The 19,437-nt window shown below is 37.3% G+C and overlaps 1 protein-coding gene across 1 annotated transcript; it reads left to right on the top strand.

Annotated features, from left to right (window-relative positions):
- The first annotated feature begins 270 nt into the window (after positions 1-270).
- Positions 271-2,236, top strand: LOC145115426 (putative protein phosphatase 2C 63). The gene is made up of 4 exons (XM_079051717.1): positions 271-664; positions 872-1,245; positions 1,511-1,747; positions 1,831-2,236. Exons 1-4 carry the CDS (start codon positions 409-411, stop codon positions 2,092-2,094), a joined length of 1,131 nt encoding a protein of 376 aa, XP_078907843.1. The 5' UTR covers positions 271-408; the 3' UTR covers positions 2,095-2,236.
- Positions 2,237-19,437: the final 17,201 nt, after the last annotated feature.

Here is a 19,437-nt window from a genome sequence, read left to right as displayed (position 1 = left end):
TAGTATATAATCTAAATCGTTAATTAATATACAAATAACTTCAAAGTCAAGGGCAACATCAACATGTATAAGAAGAAATAAAAAATACGTGTATACATTACATACACGAAGGGGAACATCAATGTATTAATTTTTTAAAAGAAAAGTCAAAAGTAAGAAAGGGCGTATGTAACACGGTTTGAACATAGAGATGTGGTGGTCCACGTCATCGTCTTCTTCCACCTATCACGCGCTATTTCTTCCACTTTTCTGCTTTTTCTACCCCATTTACACCTTCCCTTTCTCCCTCTCATTTCTCTCCACCAATATTCCGACAAAAAAACCTCAATAAAATCTCTCCATTAACTCGACATTTTCAGTGTAGTTTGCAATTCAAACGCGTAAACATCTGATTTCAATTCATCGAAGATGTTGCGGATGTGTGTTAAGCCTTTAGAGCGATGTTTAGGACGACGGAGTGGTGATGTACTTTTATGGCATAATGACTTGAAGCCTCATGCCTCCGGCGACTTCTCCATCGCCGTTGTTCAGGCCAATTCTAACCTTGAAGATCAAAGCCAGGTCTATACTTCGCCTTCAGCTACATATGTTGGCGTTTACGATGGTCATGGTGGCCCCGAAGCTTCTCGTTTTGTTAATTCTAACCTTTTCCCCTTCATTCATAGTAAGTACTTTTACGTTAATGTTAATGTCAAACCCTAGCTTGAAGTTTCAACTGGTTTTGCTATTGATTTTTCTAAAATCTCAACGTTGCTGTAGTTTTTTATATGTTTTAGAGTTGAAATTCAGATTCCGATAGTGTGATTCCCAATTTTATTGATCGATATCTATGATTATGTATTCATCTCTGATGAATTTCGATTTTCTGTAGAGTATGCATCAGAACAAGGAGGTATATCCGCAGATGTTATAAAAAAAGCATTCAACGCCACAGAGGAGAAGTTCTTCCAGTTCGTGAAGCATCAAATGCCCATTAAACCACAGATTGCATCAGTTGGATCATGTTGTCTTGTTGGTGCTATTTCTAACGATGAATTACATGTCGCTAACCTTGGAGACTCACGAGTAGTTCTTGGCCAGAAGGTTTCCGATGGAAGAAAGGATAAAGTAGTTGCTGAGCGTTTGTCAAGAGATCATAATGTCTCATATGAAGAAGTGAGGAAGGAGGTAGAAGCACAACATCCTGGTGATTCACCTGTTGTTATGTATTGCCGTGGAGTTTGGAGAATCAAAGGCATAATTCAGGTACTACTTTCACTTAATTTCTTCAACTTGTAATGTTTCAGACTTAAACGGATTCATGTAATCACTAATCAATAATCATCTTCAAAATCTCAAACGATCGATTCTTTTCACCTTTAGCTTTCTGAAAAGACAATTATTCTGAAGCATCTGATTCGTGAATCGTTTTGTCTGTTCCCTTTAACTTTTTTTAAAAGCATCACATGTTCTTAAGCAAGTGAAGTTAACATGTAATGATACGCCAAATATATGTTCTTTCTTTTTTCAGGTATCAAGATCAATAGGTGATTTCTATTTAAAGAAACCCGAATTCCACAGGGACCCACGTTATCTACAGTATGGAAACCATGTTCCATTGAAGAAAGCTGTATTGTCAGCAGAACCTTCCATCATTTCAAGAAAACTCAAATCCCAAGATTTGTTTTTAATATTCGCTTCTGATGGACTTTGGGAGCATTTGAGCGATGAAGCAGCAGTGGATATTGTATATAATAATCCAAGATCGGTTAGTCACCATTTTTTTATTATATTAATAACACGATATGAATTATATCATTATTAATGGAAATGAGAAATGTTTGGGTACAGGGGATAGCAAAAAGACTGGTAGGGGCAGCGATACGTGAGGCGACAAAGAAGAGGGAGTTGAGATACAAGGATATAATGAAAATCGAGAGGGGTATTAGGCGTCATTTTCACGATGATATATCTGTGATAGTAATATATCTTGATCGTGAGAAGGGTACATCGAAAAACAGGAAGCTAGGGTTTACAACTGCGCCTATGGATATATTTTCTCATAATGAAGATAAAAATCACAAAACTGTGGAAGATCCCCTTTTGTCCAATTAAGAATGCTTGATTAAGACCCGAAAAAAGAGTGTAAATATTTAACAAGATTGAATGTAGGAATTCAGGATTGGTGAATGGTGATGGGTGTCTTGTATCTTCATCTATAAAGTTCTAACATGATATTTCTTTGTTTTTTGGTTGATGAGTTGGGTTTATAAATACAATGCATGATATTTTACCCTAGTTTTGCTATATATATAGCTCCATTTTCCTTTTCATTGTATGTACATTTTCTATGATCAATAAAAACCTAAAGCCTTTTAGGTAATAATCTTCATGGTGTTAAAGTCATCTGTCCATACTCCATAGCATTGATTGTTTGAAGTGAAGGAGTTTTGGGGTTAATACGTTATGTAGTATGTGTTCTTGATTGATTTTGTCTTTGTATTCGATTACTGTTTTGTTAGTTTTGTTAGTTATCGGTTCTTGGTTACGGGGTACGAAAACATAATTATCTTTAGTATATTAGTTTTCAGTTAGTTGGTAAAAACTAAGGATAATGAATTAAAAGGGTAATATATTTTTCGATTTATACATATTTGGTCACTAAGTTTTATTTCGTCCATATTTACCCATTCAACTTGTTAAACTGTACACATTCAGTCCGTGTGACCAGTTACTCCAGGTTAGCCGGTCAAAATGGTTTAATAGAATAATATATTTCTCACTTTGTACACATTTAGTCCTTAATATTTTTATCATATTTAGTCCTTAATATTTTTATACACATTTAGTCATTAATATTTTTTTGTTGCAAAATAAATCATTTTTGTTTTTATATTCATTTAGTACTTATGAATGATTTTTTTAGATTTTTCTCACGACATCTTACGTGAGACAATCATTAATAAGGTGTTTGAGGCTTTTGATGCTTATGTCCATAGCGATCTCGACTACTTTGTTGCTTAGGTCTGTGTTCTGAACGTCATAACTTTTTCATACGATCTCGGATTTTACCGATCTTTATATCCATGTGTTTTTATTTTAGTCTACTACAACATTTGTTTAGATTACTCCCGCTAAAAAGTAATAAATATTTTTACTTACGATCTTTATATCCATATTTTTTTTATGAATGCATGTATGGATTTTTTTTTTATAAAATCATAAGTAAAAATATATTACATTTTAATGGGAGTAATCTTAATGAAAGTTGTAGTAGACTCAAAAAACAAACGCGTGGACATAAAGATCGTTAAAATCTAATATCGTATGAAGAAGTTACGACGTTCATAACACAAGACTTAAGCCAGACAACAAGACATACGCAACCAAGCAGTCGAGATCACGATGGACATAAGCATCAACAGCCCCAAACACCTCATCAATGATTGTCCCACATAAGATGTCGTGAGAAAAACCTAAAGAAATCATTCATAAGTATTGAATGAGTACAAAAACAAAAATGACTTATTTTGAAACGAAAAAATATTAAGGACTAAATGTGTACAAAAATATTAAAGACTAAATGTGTATAAAATGAGAAATATATTACCCTATTAAGTCATTTTTCTCGGCTAACATGGAATAACCGATCATAAGGACTGAATGTGTACAGTTTAACAAGTTGAAGAGGTAGATGTGGACGAAAAAAAACTCAGTGATCAAATCTGTAGAAATCGAAAAATATATTATCCTTTTAAGTCATTATGAATGTTAAAGTTATGTTATGAAAATTTTTCTAGATGGAAATCTGTTTGGGGTTACGTTAGTAAGGTATATGTTAGACCACCAGATGAGAAAGTTGATGATTACTTAGGAGAATAACAACTCAAATATAATTACATGGCTCAAAAACTCTTTCAAGATTTTTATGCATATATTAGTTAGAGACCAATATTCATGCACTTCAACATAATGAGAATAGCATTCAAGATTTTTATGCATATATGTCTTGTGACATCTCCACTTTCTACGAAAGACTTAAATATTTTTCAAAAATTTCTACCGAAATTTTAACATTACCTTTATGTAAGCAAACCATATTCATAAGAAATCGTTAATACTTCCAACACAAATAAATAAATAAATAAATAAACAAATAAAATCGAATACACTAGTTGTATATAAGCTATCAACTATTACATACAAATTGTAGCCTCAAAGGGCACCATAACCAGTCAATTCTTAAAGCAACACTACATGTAATGTGGATGTTATGGTCCTAATCCTTTCAATGATCTTATCCATTCTTATATCCTTTAAAGAATTACTTTTAGTGTCTCTACGCATCTGATATTTATACATGAACTTGTGTTTCATAACAATTCATAACATGATATAATAAGTGAGTAATTGTACAATGTAAAACGTAACAAATGATTTCACCATATTATAAAGAAATATAACATGGATACAGTACAATGCATATGGCACTGTGTAACTCAACACAACCAAATTAACATAGGATCTTAATCAACTTATAACTAAAGACGGAAAATCCACATGAAATTGCATCTTGTACCAATAAAGGGAATGGTTCTCAATCTGATGCGCCATCCCAACCAACATGAGTACAAATTCTGACTAGAAACATACCTCTAATAAGAAAGCCTCTAGTAGTAGCATATAATAAATTGCCATATCTACTATCTTGTACTAGTCAAGTGAAAGCATATTTTAGGGCCAAATCTTAAATGGGAGATGGAAGAGGAAATAAAGAAAATATACTCGCGACTATTCTTGGAATCCACGGTTCATGAACGAAATAATTCTTAGGGGATGGTTAATTGTAACATCCTTAATTTAGGGCTAGAGTTTTTCGTTTTAAATTACCATATCTTCGTGAATGAGGCATACTAGTGGTTCAACTAACTTTACTTATACGTATAATATATATTAAACTCTTAATTATATATATATATATATATATATATATATATATATATATATATAGTATAAGGTGAATTTTAAACATTTTAAAATATGAAGATTTAATATTTTAATAAATTAAACGTTTAATTAAATTAAATTTAAACCATATATGGATTTATTAATTATCCTTTAATTAATCATTTAATTAAATTATATACATATATTAAAACCCCTAATGCTTATGAATAGTGCATTTTGTGCACTTCGGAAATTGGCCACGGTAGTTTTTGATTTATAAGTTTTAGTCCCTTGACTCTTTCCTTTTAGTTTTTGACCACCCCACCATTAAGTTGTGTTTCCTTTCATTATCCGTCTGTCTTCGTCCGTCAATGGGCGACACACGTCTTCAATTTTAGGTCTGCGTCAGCAATTGACCGCTTCATGTTCGTATCTCACTTCCCTTTTCTCTTATTTTCTAATTCTTTCTTCCATCGTTCTTTGTTTCCAAGGATTTTGGTTTCTTCGGTATGTAGCCAAAAACTGATTCACCAAAATATTGTATACTTTGATGTCTTTCGATTTTGATTGCTTCCTTTGATGGGTTCCGATTTTGATTATTCTTTACCAGGCGATGATGCATTTGATTTGTGACTCCGTTGATGGGTTCCGATTTTGATTGTTCTATAGCAAGATTGAGGAAATGATGAGTTTTATCTGCGAAAAAAATTCAGATCCATCATCGTTTTTGGGCAGAGAAACTCGGAAGGCATACCCGATCGGAATATGCAACCTGTGTTTGCAGCCATATCGGTGTTTGATCACCGTTGTCTGAGTCTCCTTTACAGATTTTCCTAACGACAGTGCTCTAAGTGAAATTGCGGAATTCGACGTTTTGTTGTCTTTTTTTGGAGTTTTGTTGGCTTTTTTTTACTATTATCACGCACTGTATATGTTTGTTGGTCTTTCCATCCGTTCTCGTATTAATGTCTTTGGTTTGGAGTTTCTTAAGTAAATTGTTTGATTTATATATCTTCTGATAGGAAATGGTGACATATTGTTCCAGGTATGTATATGTGTATAACTCTCTGCATATCCAATGACTTTAATCGAACTAAATTTGAACTGATTGATCGATTCTCTATGTTTTCAGGAATGTGAAGTTCTTAAGAGGTTCGAGTATCCTCAATATTACACCATGATATGTTATCCATTCCATTTATGACAGCTGGATGATTTGCCGATAAGAGTAACGTGTTCACTATAGGGTTAAAGTTTTGCTCACCAGTTATTCGATGAAATGCTTAGGTCACTTCTTCCATTTTGTCATAATAGTTCACCTATAACTTATCATTTCATAACCAAATTTAATATGACTGTATTGGATGGATGTCTTTTTTGTTCTGAATATTTGTTATATGAGTCAATAGTTGTCCATTGTTTTCTTCCTATAGAAGTGGTTATGTTTATAGTGATTAAAAAATGGAAAGTTACTGGAAAAATATGAACCTGCTGACTTTGTGGAGTTCTACTTCAGGTCATTGGATCAACACTGATCGGTCCTTACCCAAATTTGCAATCTGAGGTAATTCTTAATGAAACAAATTACCGTACGCATAAGGTCTTTTAATTAAGAAAAAAAGTTCAAAACAAGCATTGATGGAGGTTTTATTATACAAATGTTCAGTGAAGACCCTAAGACAATCTGCCATGGAAACTTTGATATCAAAATGTAAAAGTGCAAGAAAGCCAGTGTGGTGGCTGGATGTATGCCTCAAGGAAGTCAGATCTGAAAGACCTTAAAGGTGTTAGTATAATTTGAGTTCAACAAATTGGTTGGATATAAAGGTTTTTGAGGATAACATTAAAGGCCACCAACTCCGACTATTGAATCAAAAAATTCTACACTTCATATTCGCAAGGTATCGTTTTAAGGGTTAAGTATAAGAAATAAAAACATACTTGCATATATATGTTTATAATAACATCATGTTTTCATTACATCTTATTGGAATATTATACTTTTAACATTTTACCCAATTATAACAGTGTCATCCAAATACAAATCAATTTCATTGCTACACTTGGAGGTAATCTTGATTTCAATTTGGTTTTGTTTCCATTTTCTTAAATTTTATTATATTTCTTATCATTCCATCCTAATTAGCTATAAATATTGGATAGATGCTTAGTTGTGGAATCAGATCGACTGCGGAACTAGCTTAGCTGCATGTTAGGGATTTTTTTTATACAGTACAAGTTTGGTGGTTTCTGATTACATTTGAATTTTTACATGTTTGTTGATTTTGAGTACTTTTGAATTTCTTTAGGTTTCAATATTTTCAAGTAAATTAAATGTAGCTTTTGATTATTTTCAAGTAAATTCTGGTATATAGAAATCTAAATGTATTTTTCGATCCTTTTCACATAAATTACATAATTACAACGATTTTACATGACACTCTTATTTGATGAGTGGAAGCTACATTTCCTGTAGTATCTTGAACTGCTACACAAGCTTCCTATGGGTGAGATTCTTTCCACTCTTAAACTGATTTCTAATTTGTTAATATATTTATTGTAGGTGAAAAGGTTGACCCATTTGCTTAAAAGTTAAAATTATGAGAATCTAATTGTTATCGATTATCATCAAATCAGTATGATCTTTGATCTATCTTTTTCTTAGGCGATATAGATGGAAACAACATGAGTTATGATGTGAGTTCACATTATAATCCATAATACTAATGGGTTATCTGCATATGTTAATGGGTGTAATGCTCTCAAGGGTAATTTTGGTACTAATCTTCAATCGAGCTTCAAATTATTTAGATTTTAGATTACATAAAATTTAAGAACCTTTCTTCTAAAAAAACTATAAAAAGTATTATTTAAATAAGCAAATTAGGATCTGTCGTGCAAACTCTAAAGGATGCAAGAGCAGTGAAGCTTAAAAATACCTGTTGTCTTTTGCTTTAACCTATCACTTTGGCATTGTCTTTTGTTTTAATCGGATGTTGGTGACAATTTACCATCTCCAAACGCCAATTTCCCAATTTCGAACCAAGACCTTAACCTTAATGATCTTGTGGCACTTTGAATGTCTATTTGGTGTAATCTGGTATGATTGTGATCACTAAGGGAGGAACGAGTCATTCACTCCCAACCTACTGTCACATCAATTTTTGTCTCTCTTTTTTCTTCATCTTTCCTAACCCACAACATACGAAAATCCTATCTTTCTCAACCAACTCAAACCACTCAATTAAAAAAAATACAAAACAGCTAAGGTACAAGTCTTAAAACACATGATACAAGAGAAAATGAGAGAAAGTAGAGAGAGAGGATGAAGCGGGTTAGTGAAACCAATTAAACAACCCACCACTCCCAACCCACTGAGGAGGGAGTGGTATATTGGAGGTACCAGCTGTAACTCTATTGCTAATTAAAATTTTACCTTGATTGTTTTGTATTTTTTTTAATTGAATGGGTTGAGTGGGTTGAAAAAGATAGGGTTTCCGTGTGTTGTGGGTTGGGAAAGATGAAGAAAAATAAAAGAGAAAAATTGACGTGACAGTGGGTTGAGTGGGGTGGGAGGGAATGACTCCCTCCTCCCTAATGGCATTACTTTTGTATGATTCTAATGCAACTTTCAGTCGGGCAAAAAAAATACCAAGTCTTATGTTTGGACAAAAAAAGGGGGTTTGACCTCAAATTGTATGCTTTTCGCTGGTAATATGTTTTGGTTAAGCAATTTATAAATTTTGTTATTTTGATTTGTTTGTACCCATAAAAGAACATCGCAAAACTTACACAACAAGTAATCCCCATCTTTCATTTCCACAAATATGTCCCCACCTCCCTATGTAACAAACTTTTCATGTAATAGAATATCTATTGTTAACATGTATGTCCTCCTTAGATTAGAATTCCAAATATATGAAAAAAAAAATGTAGAAAACCAATTAAAAAAGTGACATGTGGTTCACTACGGTCTCACTCACTAGTTATTAATAATATCCATAAGGATGTATTTTAAACTTTTCAAAATACTAGGGTTTATAATAAATTTCAAAATTTAAGATAAACCAAATATTTAATTATTGAGTCCTTCTAACATCCAAAAATATGGTCCCATTTTTTTTTCTAATAATAGATAAAAACAGTATTTGTCCAAGACATCCAAACATATACATAAAACCACTGTATCAATTTATGTAAAATCAAAGTAAAACATCCAAGGCGGAAACATATGGTGTGTGCTCTGCAATCATTCCAAGCTCTTCTTTTTGAAGACCGAAGTACCTGAAACATAAACTGAAAACCGTAAGCACAAAGATTAGTGAGTTCCCTAAGATACCACATATCAAACATACATAGCACACATAACGGGCCCCCGCCCACACTCGAATAATAATGAGATATGGGCCCCGCCCACACTCGAATAATAATGAGATACGGGCCCCGCCCACACTCGAATAACAATAAGATACGGGCCCCGCCCACACTCGAATAATAATAAGATACAGGCCCCACCCACACTCGCATGATCATATAATCATATAGACATTCAACACATGCGAAAATCACAAAGATAATAGCATACTGCACAATCATCGGGCCCCTCCCACATACAAATCATATATGCATAACCTGATTCTAGCATACATAATACCCATCGGGCCCCACCCAGTAAGCATACAATAACACACACGCATGAAAGAGTCACGCAGACACCTAACGCTCTACATAGCAACCCTGGGCTGGCATTGGTGCCTGCGACCCGCTAAACATAGTGAGGAAACTCACCTCACACTGCTGAAGTCCCGTGGATAAATCTCTGGCTGTTGGCTGTAGATCCCCGAACTGTCAATATCAAAACAACACCCAAATAACATTTGGGTTCCAATTAATCACGATAAATCCATACTCGAGGTAAAAATACTATTTTACCCCTAACGTAGCTTGGTCGAAGACCAATGCCCAAACTCACACTCTGAAGGCCCAAAAGCAAATAAGCAACCAAGCCCCAATATATAGCCCACTTTCCAAATTAGGCCCAAACCCCTTACATGGGCCTTACCCTAAAGCCCATCCAAAAATCCTAGTCCATACACTTGTTCTCAGATGGCCCCGCAAGAACCCAAACACCTAAGCTCAAAGAAAGGCCCAACAAAATTAGGGTTTTCACATAAAATGGCGATTAGGGTCAAATAAGAACACTTAACCCATGAAGGACTTAATCCATTAAGTCCATCATTCTACCAAGTCAATCATACAATGTGGTCGGGTATAATTCATAATTCCAATCCAACGGTCCAAAATGCGGGTCCCGACAAGTTCCAAACAAAAGTATCCAAGATTAGGGTTTTCTAAACCCTGATTAGGGTTTCCAACCCAAACACATGCCAATTGTCCAATGGGTAAGTTTTTAGGTCAAATAGGGTTTCACTAGGTCGGGCGCCACCCACTACCACCTCAGGCGGTGGTGGTCGACGGCGGTTCACGGCAGCAGCCACCACCTCACGGTGGTGGTGGTTATCATTCTAGACCAAAACAATGACAAAGGCATCCCAAACATCAGTTCAATCACGCATATAAACACATAGCCACTGGAGATGGTGATTAGTGGTGGCAAAACAGTGACAGCCACCACCTCACGGTGGTGGTGGTGGGTTTTCCTTTGTTTTCCCGGCCAAATATTGCTCATACAACACCACGAATACCGAAAACAACCTATACACGCAAACACACATATACTCAGCCACTACCAGGCGGCAGAAACAGTGCTGGAAAAGGCAGAAATGGCGACCAAAAGGGCAGTGGTGACAGAAACGACGTATACGACTCCATACACACCGAAAGGAACGAAGGAGAGGAGAGATAAGTTACGGTTTAGCCTTACCAGGGGCCTTCCGGTCGTTCACAGCTTGAACTTCGTCTTTCTTGGCTTCCTCCTTTGGTCTCGGTGATCTTCCGGCTGTTCTCGACGTCACCGGCAGCAGGGGTCGTGATGGTGGCGCTCGACGACAAGGTACGGTGGAGGTTGCACTTAACCAGGCGGTGGCGGCTGCGGAGACTCCACCATGGTGGCGGCTGAAGAAAAGAAGCTAGGTTTAGGGTTTAGATGAAAGGAGGTGACGGATTATAACCGTTCATTTGAATTCTTTACCCATAATTACACTTTCAGCCCCTCCCTCCTAATTCTTTTCAACTTAATTCCATAATTTACCAAACAACCCCCAGCCTTCAGAATTCTTTAAAAAATCAATCCTGGAATTACACATTAACCCCCAAAAATCCAAATTATGACATTTAACTCCCCAAAACCAACACCCTGCTAAATTATTACGGATTTAGAGCTACAATAAAATATAATATACATCTCAGGTTTTAGGGTTAGTTATTTATTTAATTATTTTATTTTCTTTAAACGAAATGTTGAAATTCTCCCCCACTTAAATTAGATTTTGTCCTCAATATCATTCCTTATCATTCCCGACTCGCCAAAAAACTTGAGCAATACGGCCACGACCCCGAGCACACCCCAGCCTTCCCAAGGCAATCGAAACCAACCCTCGCAGGGCCCTACAACCCGAAAATGAACGAATTTTTTGGAACATAATCACGTTTACTCGATATGAAATTTGAAGTCTCGAGATGGTCTGACTTCCTGACAAACTGCCCATACTGAATTATTATTGAATCCATCCCATTAATTTTCGCAACTGACCACTCCGCTTCTGATATTTAAGATTCTCATTAGAAACAGAATCACCGACCAATTATCCCTGCATAATATTTATACTTGACAGAAGGCTCAGATAATCCTTCGAGTAGGAGACTCATCCCTGCAATGGTTAGACTCAGGCGAGAGCTGCACAACAGGATTAAATCATATATTTTGAGATTATCCAAACCCGACTGCAAGTGACCTGATATCGCCTCAGAATAACAAGCTACCCCACACTCGAGTTCCAATTCAGTAATACCACCCTGACTTATCTTGATGCTCTTACCAATGGAACCAATCCAAGACACAATCATGAGAGCTGACCTACCATCCAAAACTGAATCCATCCATTACCCTTAAACCCATCTATCGATGCCCTTGACATATAGATACCCCAATCCTCAACCCATGGAAATGAAAATTCTGCACAAAACATTCGCGATACTCGACTCAAGATCTTACCCATAAACCAACCCGATACACAACTCATAACCCGAGATCCACATATTAACACTTGCATTTCACCCAAGACCTTCTGATAACGACAATCCTTGCTAGGCCAATATCTAAAGGTTCCCAACCCAATGCTGAGACTACCAGTCTCGCACCTGGTCCAACCACCAGGCTCCCAAGAGTCCATATAACAAGGCTACCCAGCCCAAATATACCTTTGTACCACATACTAACCACACACTCAATCCTAAAATCCAAGATCCAATAAACTCGATCCAACGGTCTCTACTAGGTCCCACCTGCATTGCCATAACCACACGGGCCTCGCCCACGGGTCCCACCCAAACTATACCACAGAGCGTCCTTGCCCACGGGTCCTACCCATCTAGGCTTACACAGGCCCAACTCCACCTCGAATCCGAATGTCCTCAATCTAAAACAGGGAAATGTACTTCGATAATCTCGTTCGTCGTGCCTACAACGCGAACTGATCTCCCTCTAAACTCGTGACCACCTCATTGATAGGCTACCTCAACTGATGAATGATGCGATATCATCCCAGTCTCATAACACTTCTAACCAACCATATTACCACCCCTGGTTTCATCACACCCAAACCATCTCAACCCTAGATCTCCTGAATCAAACCCGCATTCGACTGAAAATAATCAGGTGTTCCAGTCATGCTTTGAACCCCAAAGCCTTCATCAGACAAGAACATGCAGCGAGGCTCTAACACAACCCTCGACCTGGATCCCTCCACAACCTGCTATGCATAACAAGGAGACGCCGACCAGCTACTGGAAGTTCCCTGAACTCCCACTTACACAACTTCAGTCCAAACGGCCACTTGAGTCGTCTCTCTTCCTAATTAGGATGCGGAACTTGCCCTAGTTCCACCCCCAATCCAACTCCCGGAAATTCTGATCGATTGTCCCCCACTTGGATTCAACGAATCTCTCTCATTCCTTAAACCTGATGGGTTCCCAAACCATCAACCTCATATAGCATGAACTGTCTACATCCTGCACTAATTAATACTAACGTTCCATTGTTAGCCAAGCTCAATGATCACCCATTTCTTGAAATCCTAAAGAATACTCTTGAAATCTTATCCAGTCCGATTTTTCCAAATCACTTTCCATGATACTATACCAATTCCTTAAGTTCTTATGTTGGCGACTGAAACCACAACTCTTGCCATGCACTGACGAACATCCACTCTAATTTCCATCCTCAAGGGATCACTGAACTCTAACCGACTTCAGTCCATGCGAAAATACAATTCCTTTGACACATCCAATGATCAAACAACTCATGCAACTGACACCACCATCTTCCTGCTACCGTTCCTTTCCTAGCAACGGTAGTGCCTTGAAGTCCAAAGTTCTTCCATAGGAAACTGTCGATCATACCCAGACAATTGATATAACCACTATGTAACGCCCGTGTTTTGAGGCTAAGCATTGATGCGATGATGTAACAGTCTAGGTCAACCGTTGTAACATATTTTAAAGTAATAAAGATGAATTACTTGGATATTATGTGAATTATGTGCTTTTATGTGATTATATACATGTTTGTAAAGATATAATAAAAATAAGCGTAAAAAGTAAAATGTTAGATGAGCCCGATATCTATGAAAAAAGTTGTAGTGGTCGTAACAAGGGTTCCGGGGATATAAAGAACGCCGAAATCCGAGTTATAACGAAGAAGTTATGAACCGTCGAAGTTTCACGACAGAACTGACACGACGTTGCGTGACGTAAAAAGTGAGGTTACGATAAAGTGCTTTTTAGGAAGCTAAACCGAGAGCGTGCATAAAAAGAACGCCCAAATCTAACTTCGTATGAGGAAGTTATGATTTTTCCAAGTTTCGGATTAACAGTACACAGCCCGGAGTTCGAATAATAGATTGACTGATTTTTTAGCCGACACAACCTAAACAAGAATCGAAGGTCTAGTTAATAGTAGCTCAACGGTAAAAAGACAGACGAAAACGGACGTCGGATGAAGAAGTTATGAATTTTTAACGGACTTTTCGTGTCCTGGCCTGTTAAAAATATAACTTTAAAAATAGATTCAAAACTAGCCGACGGAGTCTAAAAGAAATTTGTAGAGTACGTCTCTACCTACACGTGGATATATAGAACATCGAAAACGGAGCTCGTATGAGAAAGCTACGAATTTTAGAAGTTGAAGCAGTAAATTGCGAGCTGGGTGCGAGGCTACGCCCCGCGTAGTCCGAAGGACGCCTCACGTTTCTAGTACGCCTCGTGTACGAAGTCCATACGCTCCAAGGTCTCGCCTTGCTCGGTCCATAAGATGCCACGATGTGCCACCGAAGATCCAAAGCAGCCTCCAAAATCACACTTTTACACCTTACTTTCTCTCTCTAGCCACCCTAAACCACCCCGAAGCCTAGGAAACCTCCTTAACACTAGAAGAATGCCCCGGAGCGCCTGAAGGCTTCAAGAAAAAGAGTTTTTCGGTTTAGAAACTCTGCCCCTGCAGAGCCCGGTTTTCAAGCAAACCTCCCGGTTTCGTCAAAGAAGATCATTTTAAGAAGCGAAGTGTTGTCCGAATCATCCCCTTATCAGGTGAGTGTATAGTCACTTTCATCTTACAAATAGATATGAAGTATTTTATATAAATTATGTGGTATATTTATATATCTTATCTGTTTACTTGAGATCTACGCTGGATGAAAGATCTAAACCTCTTTCTTTTCAGATCTGACCTTTTTCCTTTAGATCTAAACTTTTTCTTTCAGATCTAAACTTTTTCTTCTAGATCTGAACTTTTTCCTTCAGATCTAGACTTTCTCACTTCAGATCTAAACTATATATATATATATATATATATATATATATATATATATATATATATATATATATATATATATATATATTATTCTTGAGATCTATGCTGTATGAAAGATTTAAACTTCGTTTTCATATCTGAACTGTATATGTATTTTACATCTACATATATATTGGGTAAAACATGGGTAGATGAAATAGTTGGTGTGTGATGAAATAAAATGATGAGAGGCCTCGGTGTTGACGATGATCTAGTCATCTAGTGGAGTATGGATGACGACCACAAGCTTTTCTAGGAAGTCCAGTGGAACGCTATCAGGCTCGCAACCTGTAGGTGTTTGTAAACGATGTGTTCACCGGTGTACTCCATCCCCCTTATGTTTGCCTTACAGACCTATATGGCTGAGGAATCCCCTTAGCAGTAGTGTCCATCCCGATGAAATTCCTTAGGATAGGTCCCTTATAATAGATGCTTTAGGGACGTAAAGTGAGGATAACGGGAACGGGTAATCCGGTTGAATGATTGTTGAAAATAATAAACTTATTTATTGTGGGTTGAAAACCCTATACGCTCACCAGGCTCCCAAGCCTGACCCACTCAGTTTCTTGTATTACAGGTAGTGGCAAAAGCATAGTTGGATGATCTGACGAGAGAATATTGATTTATAGCCCAGTAGAAAATATATAGAATGTTGTAAGGCCTATATTGTTTTGAGGCCAGTTTTGTTTTGTGGCCTATGTTGCTTTTGGTTTATGCTTTTGATCTGTATCGACGATGACATCCAGAGTTTTGTAATTTAATGAAAATACATTTCTTCAGAAATGATTTGATAAATCTTTATCATATTTTGATTTGGGAACAAATTCTGCAACACTTTCTTTAAAAAGTTACTCGGATTTTATTATAAAGCATAAATGAAATCGGTCTTTTCTGGCCGTAAAAATGCGGATGTCACAGTTGGTATCAGAGCATTAGTTTAAGCGAACTAGGAATTTGTAGGATTTCTGGACTTAAACTTAGAATGCTAAGCGATGATCGTGAGATGAGTGTCTTCCATATTTTAGACACGAGCACTATTTTATTTTTGGAAAGATGCCTAAAATGCTTTTATGTGCTAAATGCTTTATGTTTGCCTTGTATGCTATTATTTGTTTGGATCTATGGTCTGTTGCCGACCGGATCTGGAAACCTTATGTGTTTAGGATTCTAAGCGTTCGATTATGATATTAGAACTAGCATGTAACGTTTCGTAGTGATAAGGAGGATTTTAACGCCTATCATAAATAAAGATCTAAATTCACCTAATTTGGTGTATAGATCGAAATGGCAATAACTCGAAGCGGAGCTGGAAACGCGAATGAAAATAGAAATCAACAGCCTCGTCCCCAAGTGATTGAGCAGGTGCCGATAGTAGTAGCTGCACCTGAGCCAGTCACGATGGCTGGAGTACAAGCCATGATTTGGGCTATGATGGTTGAGCAGAGGGAAGAAATGAGGAAACTGTTGCTGAATAAAAGGGATGAAACTTCGATGCCTGTTGAACAACCAGAATTGAATGACAGATAGTCAGACGAAGGGAATGATAGTAGGACTGTTGGTCAAGCTGAACCGCCAGTGATTAGGAGGAACAACCATGATGAAGGAGTCGAGAGGAATGAATGCAAGTATAAGGACTTCAGAACTTGCAATCCATCAACTTTCACTGGGAAGGAAGATCCAATTGGCGTCACGGACTGGATATCGGAGATGGAGTTGTCCTCCATAACACGTGGTTGCAAAGGCAAGCTACAAACCACATTTGCAATACGTCAGTTCAGATGTGGCGTTGTTTGCTGGTGGAACACTCTGGGGAAAACCATAAGCCCCAATGAGCCCCTGCAACTGACTTGGGTAGAGTTTTGGTGCACTTCAAGCGCAAGTACTGCTCGACCCAAAATATGCTTGAGCTAGAGAACCAATTCCAGACATTGAAAAAGGGAAGTATGTCCATTGATGAATACACCAATGCCTTCACTGACAAAATGGAGTTTGCTTTGCGCATCGTTCCAGACGAGCTGATGAAAGTTGATAAGTATGCAAAGGGACTTCCATGGGAGTATGTTGTTCCAGTCCGTCAGGCACGTACTCTGGAGGCAGCTATCTGGGCTGCCAAGTCTGTTGAGGAAATGATTAAGGGAAGACCCGCCAGCAAGGTTGAGGTTGGCGAAAATAGGAAGTTTGAGGGATCTGCAAGGTCCAACAAGAAAAGTAAATTCTCGAAGTCTGGTTCAAGAGGAGGAGGAGGCGAAGAGAAATAGTGCGAAAAGTGCAAAAAGAAGCACCATGGGAAATGTGACGGGGAGGTCACTTGTTTTAAGTGTGGAAAGCCTGGGCACTATGCCAATGAGTGCACCTTCAACAAGAAAGTCTGTTATGGGTGTAATGAGGAAGGGCACATCTCAAGGGACTGCCAGAAGAAGGAGGCAGCAAGGCCCAATGTCCCACCGAAGCCAAAAGCCAGAGCTTTCCAGATGACCCTGGAAGTCGCGAAGGATGCAGCGGACTTCGCTTCAGGTACCTTTCTTGTAAATGGATTGCCTGCCAATATATTGTTTGATTCTGGAGCAAATTACTCATTTATATCACATAAATTTGGTGGAAGACTAGCATTGCCTATAGAAAAACTTGATAATGCTCTAGTTATAGAAGTTGGCAGTGACAAATTCATACCTGTTAGCGATTACATTAAGAATATCGTCATCGACTTGAACGGAAACGAATTCCACGAGGAGCTGTTACCCATTGAGTTGAATGGTTTCAATATCGTACTAGGAATGGATTGGCTTAGCGCCAATGATGTCGAGATATTGTGCAAGAAAAAGATAGTGAGGGTAAACCCGCCTAGGAAAGGGTCATTTATGGTGTACGGGGACAAACACAGAGTGAATTCTGGAATCATTTCCGTGATGAAAGCCAGAAAATGTTTGTCCAAAGGATGCACATCATACTTGACATTTGTGATCGACGCTAAGAAGGAGAAAAAGGAGATGCAAAGTATACTAGTGGTGTGCGACTATCCGGAAGTCTTTCCCGAAGATCTTCCTGGATTGCCCTGTCACACCCTGAAACCGAAGGCGGAAACGTTCCGGGGCGGAGGACGTCATGCGTAGTATCACAACAGTTGTATCATAGTAAGCGAAGTAAACACAACCATTACAATATAATATGAATATTTACATTGTTCAGAAACATGATTTATACATATCGGTATATAGCAAAAGTAAAAGACGTGACTCCAAAAATGCTCCGTCTTCTCCAAAAGTTGGCAGAAATACTTGTCTATGGTTGCCCTGAGAATACAAGCAATTTTAGAAATATCAGCATAAAGCTGGTGAGTTCATAAGCATTTAATCTTTGGAAGAGAATGTTTCTTTGATCCTTTGAAAAGTGTTTCTCAAGAAAATCCTATATTTTCTTATGAAAAGCGGTTTTTGAAGGAGTGTCTATTAGTAGAAAATAAACCATCAGTTTTAGAAATGCCGGTGTTACCTTGGGAAAATCCTATAATTTCCCTAGAGACAGGTTATCCGTACTAGAGGTAGAGATGTAGGTTTTGAAAACCCACGATTACTATCAGTATATACATGAGAGTAGTTTTATTAATCAAAATAAAACAAGTGAAGAGTAGAGTCCGTAAACATAGTTTGTTTATACTTATTTTGTGAGTCGTATAACCATACTTGATATGACCGAGAGACCTTTGTAACGTTCTTCAGGCGTTAAGCTAAATGACATTTGTTCACCCCAGGCGTGCCCGCCTAACTGTAGCTAGCAGTTCAGGTGTGGGATTGTCAGTCCCGAATAGATCTATTCACAAATCTCACGCTCTCCCTCCAGGAGACTCTGGTTATACTAAAAGGATTTATCACTATACACCTAAGGGTACAGTATTGAAGTAGAGCCTCACAATTCTGTATAATCTAGTTTACTAGCAAGAAATCAGTATAAAACAGTAATTATCCTTGAATAAATGTTCTTTATACTTCTGAGAAAACATATAACATAAACTAAATCTGCCATAGTTTATATATATTCATTTATGAAATCTGATGAAGTAGAGACTGCCTAGAGAGTTATCCCAAACTATACCCGTTATAGTTTATTAGAGTCGATATAAAGTTGCGTTGTAAAAACCTTTCTGAAAGATATGTAGTGAGATTTCCAAAATAATAATTTCCCTTATGCTCAACAGGTTACAAAAGGGATAAAATATCCGAGTAAGTTATTAAACATGGAAATTGTTGGGTTGTATTAATAAGTTTAGAACTTAATAAAATACTTTGAGTTCGGCTTGTATTCCCCCCTGAAACATTAAAAACACGGAAAATGAAGGGGTATGAACTCACTGTTTATCGTAGGATTCGAAAGCACAATTGGTTACAAGTGTTGAGAGTCAATCGATGTTTCGTACGCGAGTGGATCCTATTAACATGTGATAACACATATGTGATTACACTTAGGGTATATAGCCACTATTAGACACA

The sequence above is a fragment of the Lactuca virosa genome, chromosome 5 (genome assembly GCF_052849685.1).
Source record: "Lactuca virosa cultivar CGN04683 chromosome 5, Lactuca_virosa_CGN04683_v6, whole genome shotgun sequence".
Lineage (NCBI taxonomy): Eukaryota > Viridiplantae > Streptophyta > Magnoliopsida > Asterales > Asteraceae > Lactuca > Lactuca virosa.
The sequence above is the reverse complement of the archived record's forward strand: the minus strand, read 5'-3'. Positions and strand labels throughout refer to the sequence as shown.